Raw genomic sequence first — 12,173 nt, 5'->3', positions numbered from 1 at the left:
TTTTACACAAGGTCCCCTGGCCAAAGCATCACCCCCTGACTTGCCAGCTCTAGTTGGGGGGTTCCTGTTGGAGTGGGATCAATAAAGGGGTACCCCTCCTTGAGGCCACACCCTGCCCTGGGATATCCCCAGCACCCCCGGTGTGTACTGGATTGATAGCTTTGGAAATGTAAAAATAATAAATAAATAAATAGCATTGGGTTTGGCTGTGGAACTAAAAGTTCCAGCAAGCCTAACCTGCATGTAGGAACTTGGTGAACCAAAAGTCTGTGCATGCTGGGCATTAAAGGCCCACTGGGACTTGTAGTCCGAATGCTACACCGATACTAAAATAAACACACACCGTACACTAACATTTTAATTGCATACATGCACAGCCACATACATACATACATACATACCTACATAGGGTCCCCTATAGGTTGGTCTTCTTTTCCAGTAGAATCCGTTAGGGACCTATAAAAATAAAAGATCAATATACTCACCCACAGTGTAGATCGTGTCCTCTTCGGTCCCTATAGGCATCCACGGGTTAAAAAAACAAACTGGACAAAAAACGAAACGTGCAAGGCTTCCGCATTTTGGTAGGTATGTAAAATTGGGAGATTCGCAACAGTAGTGTCTATGTCTGTGTTTCTGTTACGTAACTGTTTAAAATATAAAACATATTATTGTGTTTGTTCTATTTTATTTCTAGAATACATCTGTTACATCTATCAATGGCACTGTATCAAGTGGAAATATGAAGGATAACCCTGACCTGCATTTCTATATAAATATTTATGCTATGTCCATGGTGGCTGTTGTTCTGCTGAGATTTATGCGAGGGTATGTCTTTGTAAAGGTAAGGATTCATTATGTTACAGACAATGGGTTATTTGACTAAATATTATGATGCAGCCCTAATCTATCCTGACTAAAGCTGTAAATAAATACAAAAAGAGGTTCATCTTTTATTGTTTAAATGTGTTAATTTATCCATCATTGTTAATGACTTTTAAACTTCAGCAGCCAATTCTGTACCCAGATTTCAGCTATATCTGTATAAGCTATAGCTCAGGAGAATCTATTACAAAATTCCATTCATATACACTCGGCCAAGAGATAATATGATCAATGTGCTTGTTTCATACCTGAAACACACAAGTTAGTAGGGAGCCAGGTATAATACATCACTAGGATGTTACTCCTCCTTGTACGTACAAGGGGTGCCCTTGGAATCACCATGGAAAATAGAATTTCTGTAAATCAACATAGACCAGGAGAACCAATTAATTAAAGTTGAGGTACTGTACAGTAGCTTCAACATCTATAATAAACCAAATGAAAATGATGTGGCTGTATATTATGAGTCTAGTCAGGTGACTGCCAAGTTCAAATCAATTTCCTAATGTGAACCTTACTTTGGCACTAGAGCAGGCTCATCTCCCTGTGCACTAGCATTCCTGTACCTTCATACTGACTACAGATTCTCGTCTTCTCATACGGTCTGTTATTGACAAAGCTTTTTGCCTTTCCCTTGGTGTCTTTGCTGTGGATTCCGTTATTTGACTTCTGGTTTTGTTTGAAAAATTCTACTTGACCCTTACCTGTCATAACTCCTGAGATATATGGTTCTGGGCCATAATTAGCTATTATTCTTTTCCAAATTTACCAGTCTGTCACTACGGGCGCTTAGTCCAAATTCCCTTGTATGGGGTCCTGGCAAAAACAACGTGCTTCAGAATGTTCTGGGTAGCTCCAAACTTAGTTGACCATGGCTAAAACATTGAGTTTCTTGACAGAACACTCTGACCAAAGAATGGATTCAGCTGTAAAACCGTGATTAATGGACCTGCTCCATCAGGTTATCATTATGGATAAACAATCTGGACAATCGGGAGTCAAGTGGTATCTGCAGTCAACATTGAGCCCTACCTGACTTTTACTATTTTGTCTGCTTGTTCCAATGCACTAGTTGTCTCAACAGACAGTGGCGTAACATCAAATATTGCGCCCCCCCGCCGGGTTTCTGGTGCCGCCCACCCCCCCCCGCCACCCATATACTTACATAGCAGAGTCCGGCTGTCAGCGATGCGGGTGGGAGCCGGGATGTGATCGTGCAGGTGGAAGCTGGGATGTCTGTCAGCGCTGCGGTGGTCCCGGCTCCCGTCCTGGCTTCATTCTGATATGAAGAACGGACCATCACAAAATGTCCGCCCCCATACAGCAGACAGTTTCAGAGAACTGTTTGCTATATGGGGGCGGACATTTTATGATGGTCCGTCTCCATAGGCTGAGGCTCAGAATGAAGTCAGGACGGGAGCGGGGACCACCGCAGCGCTGACAGGTAAAGCTGCGGGGCATGGAGGGGCGGGGGGGGGCATTACAATAGCACCGCAGCCCCCCGGCGCCCGAACTTACACTGCGCCTCCCCGCGACCGCGGGGGCTGCGGTGCTATTGTTACGCCACTGTCAACAGATCTTTATATATCTAACCACCCACATTTTGAATGAACTCCAAAGGCATGCAGAGGGTTTCTCAAATCTTTCTTAAGGCCCCCATACACTAGTCCGGCTTGTCTGAACTTCCCCCGGAAGCTTCCCAGATTTGGCACTTGATGTAATTTTTTCTAAATGCGATAAATCCACCTATTCAAAAGTCACTCTAGCCTTCTCCATATCAGTCATTCTTCGTTGTCTTAGTAAATAGGCTGCAGAATATTTACCCTCTCACCTGGAGTATGACTGAACATTTCAGGGAACATTTCGTTGTCTTAGTAAATAGGCTGCAGAATATTTACCCTCTCAACTGGAGTATGACTGAACATTTCAGGGAACATTTCTGCACAAGAGCATGTGAAAACAAATTGATTATTGAGATTTAAACATTATTACAATTAAGGATCTCTATCCACTGCCCTTTTCTTCAGAACTTATTGATTTGGGGGGGGGAATGATATTTTCACAAAATTTGATCAATGCGGTTCTTACAGTCTAATTATAATCAGACGAGGAATGGAACACCGCATTCTTCACCTGGGGTGGCCATTTTAAATATACAGTGCGGGCATTTAACCTAAGTGACCTTCTTTCGGTAAATCATATCTGATTCTGGAGTTCGTTTGGATCCAGACAATTTGTCTCCAATAAGCAATTGGTCAACACCTAGTGGTTTAAACACTACACAACACTATTAGGGTTCTGCAACTAATATCATCAATTTATGAGAAACCACTCTACAGTGGTAAGTGCCCTTGAAGGCATTGACTAGGAATTTTCTAAATTCCAGCGTTTGGCATCAAGAGGCAGAATCTTCCTTTTTATACTGGAAGCAAGTTTTCATGGCCACACATGAAATGTCATCTATTACGGGGTATACTGCGCATAGAAATCTATCTAGCCTTCAATCAGCTCACTGTTTGAATCAATGTCAAGCCAGTGGTTATTGTTGTTTAATCAATTCAACCTAGTTATCAAGTACAGGCTGGAAATTAAGAGCAGGAAAGTCGATACCTTATCTTGATCCATTCATTTGTCAGATAAATAGACATTTTGGACAATCAAACCCATCCCCTGCCCTTCCTATTCTTTGTTTGTCACTATACCAGGAAAATTATTTGTATCGCAAGCTACATCCATTTATTTAACTGGTCCCACACTTCCCGCATCTCATGACAATCAGATCTTGGAAGTTATTCAGAAGTGTTACTGGTGGCCTTTAACGTGCTCTGAAGTGAGAGAGTTCATGGTTCCTTGCTCTTTTTTGTTCACAATACAAAACTGTATCAAAAGTTCCTTTGTCATTTCCTGACCATTCATGGACCCACCCTTCCATACACTTCGTCACAGATTCCATTCATGTCAAGGATTTTATGCATCCTTAAAATTTGCTTTAGCGAAGAAAAGAGAGCCAGTAGGCGCCTTCTGTACACTAAAAAATGTTTTAATCAACAATCAACATACAAGTATCACAATTCACAAACACATAACATGTACCTATGCATGCATGCAAAAGAGATAAAAGCTAAAAAAATAAAAAAATAAATAAAAATAAAGTAAAAATTCCTGAATTGAAAAAGCCGCCTGAGCGCAGCGAAACGCGTTTTCGTGAGGAGTCAATTGTGGACATTGCAGCCAGACACCCAAAGGGATACAGCAGCGACACATGACCGACCTCTAACCACCGGTCCCCGGCTACGTTTACCAGCAAGGATCTGATCCCCGAGATAGGCACCTTCAGACACTGCGGCGTGTTCTACTACTGCCGGCCGCGTACACTGAGGCCAGTGCGGTAACGCCGACACAGCATACTGGGCGCAAGCTCATGACAGTGAGAAGGTAACACCAGGGGATTCAGTCTATTCGCATCCACGAGCATCGGGTCTGCTGGAGTGACAACTACCCAGCATTGAATACCAACAATACTGACGTGTCGACCCAGCGGGTGATAGTGCTGTATTCCACAGTACGGACGCCACCAACTAATATCGGGCATCCAACAGAGAGTGCTAAGCAAGTGGTCTACTTACCTTGGATTACAAATTGTTCAGTATTACATCTCTGGACACTAACATCTTGCACAGCTCTGGACCCTTGTTGGGATTATAATTACTGGCATCCACACCATCCAATCAGGACTCGGTAATTATCTGATGCAGACTTTTTACTTTATTTTTATTTTTATTTATTTTTTTATTTTTTAGCTTTTATCTCTTTTGCATGCATGCATAGGTACATGTTATGTGTTTGTGAATTGTGATACTTGTATGTTGATTGTTGATTAAAACATTTTTTAGTGTACAGAAGGCGCCTACTGGCTCTCTTTTCTTCGCTAAAGCTTTTTGTAAGGGCGGCAACCCTAAACCAGAGGGCAGCATTCTGTACATCACACAGCACACGTGCCCCTAGCGCTCAAAATCACCCCCCAGTTTTGTCTCCTTAAAATTTGCTTCCCTAAGGCAGCACATTTTATGGATTACCAACTTCTCCTAATTTAGAAAATATATATGTCAAGGAAGCTTTGGCATTCCCCAATGAATTATAGTCTTCAATTGTTTGGATTTTAGACTAAGTCTTTTCTCAACATCCTCAAAGTAATAGATAAACTAAGTGAGTAAATCAAGATTCTGAAAAAGTAATCAAAATTCATGCCTCTGACAAGTATTAGGTTTCGATAAATCTACTACCGTCAGTAGAATTTGCACATAATAACATATTTCATAAGTCCCAAGTCTTTTCTCGATTCTTTATGCAATAGGGTTTTTGCTCTGTTTTTTTCCAGAACTCCTTTTTTGTCAGGCTGTTTTGCTTTTTACAGTTCAAAATCTAGTCAAACACTTCTTTGGTATATGGAACAAAGTAAAAAAGAACCTTATAGGGACCTCTTCGCCTATTTTTGCAGACAATAAAAGTTGGAAAGATCCACAAGAAAGGTTTTGCTTAACACCTGCCATCTACTGTTAAAAGTACCAACTCAGTAGCGCACGCAGGGGGGTTTCTGAGTACCCAGAAACCCCTCCAGGAGTCTAAGGGCCCCCTCTTTCCATGGGTACAATAATTTTAAAAATCGGCCCTTGGGAACCGGAGATATCTGACTTCAAAGCAGTGGTCCCCATCCAAGCCTGTTAATTGCTCTTCCCAGTCAGATATTTCAGGTTCTGTCTGACTTAGAGTTTTTCTGAGGGTATATTCCAAAAGCAGGGACTCTCCCCCTTTGAAAGACACTAGTAGCTTGTCTCTGCTGTGCCCAAATCCAGAGATTTCAGCCTTCCAGCTGCTGGTTACTGCTCCAGCTCCACACGCCTGGTATGTAGTTTTATATACTCGTTGGCAGATTGCTCTGCCTCCTGAACTCTGATCCCCTAGTCCCCAATACCATTTGGTAGGTGGGATTCTCTAGTTTTTCATTTTATTAAAATCTAAGAAATCTATTTCCGGGAACTGGAGATATCTGCAGTCAAGCAAGCTGTCCTCCCCTCAGAAAATTATGAATAATAAGCCCACTCCACTATATATATATATATTTATTATTATTTATATACATTTGGTCTATCTAGAATACGTTAACTAACCCGGCTTTGCTCCTCCCCTCTGGAAACCCCCCTCTGAAAATCCTGCGTTTGCCCCTGCAACTATGACATTTGATCCAAGAACTATTAGACCAGTGGTTCCCAAACTGTGTGCCTAGGCACCCTGGGTTGCCATTAGGATCTTGCAGGGTTGCCTCTGGTTGATGGTCCAGGACCAAATCAAATGATTTATCATCAAACTGATAGGCAAAGCCAGTGCTAGTGGCTGAATATCATCAAACATGTGAACAATTGGAAGCACAACTGTACACAACGTAGCTGACCCAATAGGCTGCATTACAAATGTATTGGTCAATAACCTGGTGATTCTTTCTTTTTAAAAAGATCCATTTATTTACAGTTCAATGGCCTACATGGAGATTAAAATGTACACAATAACATGACACAATGCTTTCCAATCAGGATTAACAAAATGATAGCCCTTTGAGGCCACCTTTTAAAATTTATTTTAAAAATTATTCTATCATCACACCGCATGCATTTCATTTGGTTTTCCTCTTGTAAATGTCCCATCACCTGCTTTATCTTTGCAGGCTGTCTGTTCAGCATGGTGCCAGACTGTGTGTTTTTTTTATTCTAGTACTTCTAGTCCATATAGTCTATAATATTGGGAAATATTTGCCACTGCCAATGTCTTTCATGGATTCAATCCAGTGCCTGCATCAAATGTGTAGACACTTTGCTTTTAAATTAGAAAAAATAAGAAATGGGTCACCCCATAATGAATGAATGTAGATGCTTCCCATAAAATTTAGTTATTCCGACTGTGACTCAAGAAAACACAATATCTTTTCTTAATTACTAGAGTACACTGAAATCCTCAACAAAACTACATGAACTTTTGTTTCAAAAAGTTCTTTGTAGCCCAGTGAAATTTTTTGATACAACTCCTCTTGGCCGTATCCTAAACAGATTCACAAAAGACGTGGATGAAGGTGAGTACAAGATCTATCAACTTGACCGTAACAATTTTACAAATGTAGCAATAAACAGATTAAATTGCTTGGATTTCTCAAAGTGCATGTAAATAATTTACTTTATGGGTTTCAAAAGCTGCAATGTAGGCTGGCACCTAGCAAACTTCCCAGAAGAGCTGGCATGCACAGGGCTGCCATTAGATATTGTGGTGCCCAGTACAAATGAAACCTGCAACACACACGCACGACCCTACACTCCCCCCCCCCCCCGTATGCCTGATTGGCACACTAGTGTAGAACCCTGGTGCCTAAAGAAGATGTGTGCTGACATGCCTCCCACAGTACGGATGCGTGAGACATTTCCTGCAGGGGCTCAGATCCTCCCGCATGCTATCAGGGGTCCCTACAATAAAACAGAAAATATATTTTCATATATTGTGGTGGAACAAGTACTGCCATGATAAATAGGCTTTCCAGTCTACAAGCAATGGTGATAGTGGTTTTATTTCCCTTTGACTTGAAAAAAGCCCTAATGATTTAATAAAGTGTTTATCTGCCATCCTCGTCTTTAGGAGATGGCTCGTGTGATAGAGGAGGAAAGTAAATGGTGGGAGTAGTTCGGAGAAGAATAAGAAAGAAAAGATGGTATAAAATAAGAGAGAGAATGAAAGTTACAGGGATGTATTAGTAATGGTGTTGGTGGGGTTAGAGGCACATACAATCAGCAGAATAGAGGCACATGTGGGAGCTGGGGCAAATTCACACATTGCGAGGGCAGAGGAAAACTTCAGGAGGTGTTACAAAGGCTAATGGGCAGAGCCGAATTTCCCATTAGGCACGTGCCTAGGGGCGGCACATGTTTGGGGGCGGCACTTGGATGCCTGTGATAGTACTGTCAGCCCAAAATGTACCAATAACTGCAAAATATCCACTGTACTGTACTATATTCCATCTTAAATAGAGTGTAAATGGATAGAACATGCAGATACTGCCCCTGTAAACTGTCCTACTTAGTAAATATGTATATGGTTTATAGGTAATCAATACAAATAATACAATTAGACGGGGGGTGGGGGGTGCGGTCATTATTGTTGTGCCTAGGGGCACCCTCATCCCTAAATCCGCCCCTGCTAATGGACCCCATACATCAGCAATTAATTGTGACAATTTTCAGATATGGAGATGATTGCCACAATTAATTTTAGATGTGTGGGCTCCCCCTTTTGGCAATCCCAATCAAAATCGCCAATCGATTGCTTAATCAGGTTTTTAAACATGTTTAATAATCTGGTATTATCTGCAGATCTTTTTTATATGTGTGGGCATTCCCAATTCGTCTTCTTCATCTATTTACATTATGAACAGCAATCGATTGGGCAATTTCCAGATATGAAGATGCAATCTTTAGATGGAAAAATCTGCCGATCACTGAAATAAATCTGTAATGTGTGGGCAAAGTCAGATAGATTGTAAAATCCTTTTATCTGGCCAAAAAATCCCTGTATCTGGAAATCCATAAATTGTGATTGCTGATGTATGGGGCCCATAACTTGAGCACAAGGTGCAGACACATGGCAGCTGGACAGAGACTCACATGTGGAATCAGACAGAGGCTCAAATGTGGAGGGAGTAGAGTTACACCTGGGAGAGGGGACAGTGGTACACATACACAACTAGAGAGACTAAGGGCCTAATTCAGACCTGATCGCACAGCGGCTACTCTGCAGAGCCCTGTGGGTATACTCTGGCGGGTATATGCCGCCCCACAAGAGTGAAATACCGCCCTATGCAAGCCTGCAAATTGCGCAGTTCACCATGATTTTTCCAGTGGGTGCAGTCTGTGCCTTGCCCAGGACTTAATCAGCGTCTGCAGTAGAAGTAGGCCAATTGGGGCTGGAGTTGGCGTCACACACCCTCCCTGAAAAGTTTGGGCATGCCTGCGTTTTCCCTGACACTCCCAGAAAACGGCCAGTGACCACCCTTAAACGCTAGCTTCCTGTCAATCAACTTGCAAACGGGCAGTGAATAAAAAAGTAGAAGGCTTTTATCACAGAATAATCTCGCATATGCATACTACAGGCCATATGCATGCGCAGTCTATTGACAATCGACCGGTCTGCTAATTTGCTGTCGTGCAATTAGGCCCTAAGACAGACGGGAAACCGAGAAAAATACACTGCAAGGTGAAACAGAGTGGGGATAAATATACTTACAATGCCACCTTAATCCTTGGCTGTGCACTGCACAAGACAACTGGCTAAAAGGCAGTTAGCAGGGAGAGATGGAGATACCCCTTTTACACCAAGGCAAAAACCCAGGTTGGACCCAGGTCAGCGTTGGTGTAAAAGGGGCCAACCCACGTCCAGTAACACTGCGAAGCCAGGTCCTGACCAAGGTTGAACACTGGTTGGACCTACGTCGTGGGTGGTGTAAATGGTCCCAATCCAGGTTGGGACATCGGGGTAGTGCTGAAAGGATACCAGAAGTGAAGACAGCAGCCAGGAAGGATACGGGCAGTGCACACAGAAAAGGGGATTTTGGACTTACCATTAAATCCTTTTCTCAGACTCAATAGGTGACAGTGGGGAAAAGAAGTACGACCACAGGGAGCATGGGCACTTTAGAATAATTAATAGTGACTAACTCCTACCCTTCTACTTCCTCTCCCAGGCAGTCTTGTAGTAATTGTGCCTGGAGGGAGCTGGAAGAACAAAACACACTTCCGTAGAGGAGGTTAAACATAAGTCACACATACTTTAAATATAGACTGAAAAACAGTTTTGAAAGAAACATGAGAGAACATATAGAACATTCAAACATACACTTAAAGTGAACGGGTCAGTACCTACCGACTGAAACCCTAACCGATATCCTCATAACTGAAGGTAACATTTAATAAAAGGGTTGAACAGCACCGGGAGGGCGTCCAGTGTCACCTATGGAGTCTGAGAAAAAGATTTAAGGGTAAGTACAAAATCCCCTTTTCGCTTTCCTCCACTAGGCGACACTGGAGAGTTACAGTGGGGACGTCCCAGAGCTCCCACCATGGACAGGAAGGCGCTGAGAGCCCCTTAGCACTGAGCGACCAAACTGTGAAGCAGGGGTCGCAAAGGTATCAAAGCGATAGAACCTCATGAAAGTCTTATGACCAGACCAAGTGGCTGCACAACAAAATTGTTGGATGGACACCCCAAGTAGCCGCCCAGGAAGTACCAACCGAACGTGTTGAATGTGCTGAAATGGAAGATGGCAGCGCTCTGCAATCAGCCAAGTAAGCCTGACAGATTGTCAGGCGAATCCATCTGGCCAAGGTCTGTTTGGTAGCGTGCCAGCCTGGATGGGTAGAACCATAAAGGACAAAGAGAGCATCTGACTTGCGGATGGATTCAGTCCTGGACACATAAATGCGTAAGGCCCTGACGACATCCAAGAATTTGGAATCCTCCCTAAAGGCAGGGACCACAATCGGCAGATTGATCTGAAACACCTTCACCACTTTCGAGAGAAAGGCCCTACTAGTGCGGAGCTCCGCTCTATCTTCATGAAACACCAGGAACGATAGTCGACAGGATATGGCACCGTGTTGCGATACCCTCCTAGCAGAGGCCAATGCAAGAAGGAGAACTGTCTTCCAGGTGCTCCAATTCTACCTCCTCCAATGGTTCAAATAAGGACGATTGGAGGAATGCCAAAACTAAATCCAGATCCCACGGAGCAGTGGGAGGCTGGAAGGGAGGTTGAATTCTTAGAACTCCCTGAATAAAGGTCTGCACCTGAGGAAGAAGAGCCAGCTTCTTTTGGAAAAAAATTGAAAGAGCCGATATTTGAACTTTTAAGGATCCCAGCCGTAGTCCTGAAGAAAGGCCACTTTGTAGGAAGAGCAGAAGACAAGCCATCAAATGTAGCTGCTCTAAGTTCAGACAAACGAATGGACCCTATGATAGTAGATCCTCTATGAGCGGTAGAGGCCAAGGCTTGTCTATTAGCAGATCTGTGAGAACTGCGTAACAGGACCGACGAGGCCAGTCTGGAGCTATTAAGAGGACTGTCACCTGTTCCCTGCGGATTCTTTGCAGAATCCCAGGTATGAGTGGAAACGGAGGGAAGAGATATAGGAGCTGGTAATTCCAGGGTTCCCGTGAGCGCATCCACTGACACCGATTGCGGGTCTTTCCTCCGAGCGCAGTACAGAGGTAATTGATGGTTGTGCCAAGATGCCATCATGTCTATTTGAGGGCATCCCCACCGATGTATCAATGTCTGAAATATTTGAGGATGAAGACACCACTCCCCATGATGGACACCCTGTCGGCTGAGGTAGTCGGCCTCCCAATTTTCCACGCCCGGTATGAAAATGGCGGACAGGGCTCCTGCATGTACTTGCCCCCAAAAGGAGAATTCAACTGACCTCCTTCATGACCGCACGGCTGCAAGTGCCCCCCTGCTTGTTGATATATGCCACAGCCGTGGAATTGTCCGACTGAACTCTGATGTTCCTGTATGTGAGAACCACCTCCGCCTGCAGCAGAGCATAGTAGACTGCTCTGAGCTCCAGCACGTTTATTGACAGCTGTGATTCCTCCGGTGTCTAGAGTCCCTGAAAGTGGAGACCCAGAGTCACTGCCCCCCCCAGCCCCGTAGGCTGGCATCCGTGGTTAGTAAGGTCCAGTCGTGTATGGCAAATCTCCTGCTTTCCTGCAGATTCTTGGAGTTGAGCCCCCACACCAGGGATGCTCAAGCCTTTGGGGAGAGAGATACTCGCTGGTGAAGAAAAAGATGAGAACCTGACCACTGTCGCAGCAGGCACAGCTGAAACGGCCGGGATCGAAAATGGCCGTATTGCACCGCTTCAAATGTGGACACCCTCTTTCCTAGCAGTTTTGTGCACAGCAGAACTGATACCTTTCGGTGTTGCAGCACCAGCCGAACAGACTCCTGTAGAGATTGTATCTTGTCTGGAGGTAGGAATACCTGACCCAGTACAGTGTTGAGCATCATTCCCATCAATAACAACCGCTAAGAGGGAGTGAGTTGAGACTTCTGGAGATTGAGCATCCAGCCATTTGACACTAATGCCTACTGATTTAGATAAATGTTGCGTAGGAGAACCTCTCTGGATGCAGCCTTTAGTAAGAGATCGTCCAGGTAGGGTATAAAGGTAACCCACTGCTGTCTCAGAATCTCT

The 12,173-nt window shown here is 43.8% G+C and overlaps 1 protein-coding gene across 3 annotated transcripts in view; it reads left to right on the top strand.

Annotated features, from left to right (window-relative positions):
* Window positions 1-12,173, top strand: part of LOC146057371 (ATP-binding cassette sub-family C member 5-like) — a 136,434-nt gene that overhangs the window by 85,354 nt on the left and 38,907 nt on the right. For 2 of the 3 annotated variants that reach the window (XM_083168519.1, XM_083168520.1), the window contains 2 exons: window positions 698-844; window positions 6,877-7,006. In XM_083168519.1, the coding sequence (XP_083024645.1) occupies window positions 698-844; window positions 6,877-7,006 (277 nt within the window). Of the gene's footprint in view, window positions 1-697; window positions 845-6,876; window positions 7,007-12,173 lie in introns of those variants that run through there. The other variant, XM_083168521.1, reaches the window with a different exon arrangement.

This window comes from Crinia signifera, chromosome 2 (assembly GCF_055691185.1).
Source record: "Crinia signifera chromosome 2, ASM5569118v1, whole genome shotgun sequence".
Taxonomy (NCBI): Eukaryota; Metazoa; Chordata; class Amphibia; order Anura; family Myobatrachidae; genus Crinia; species Crinia signifera.
The sequence above is the reverse complement of the archived record's forward strand: the minus strand, read 5'-3'. Positions and strand labels throughout refer to the sequence as shown.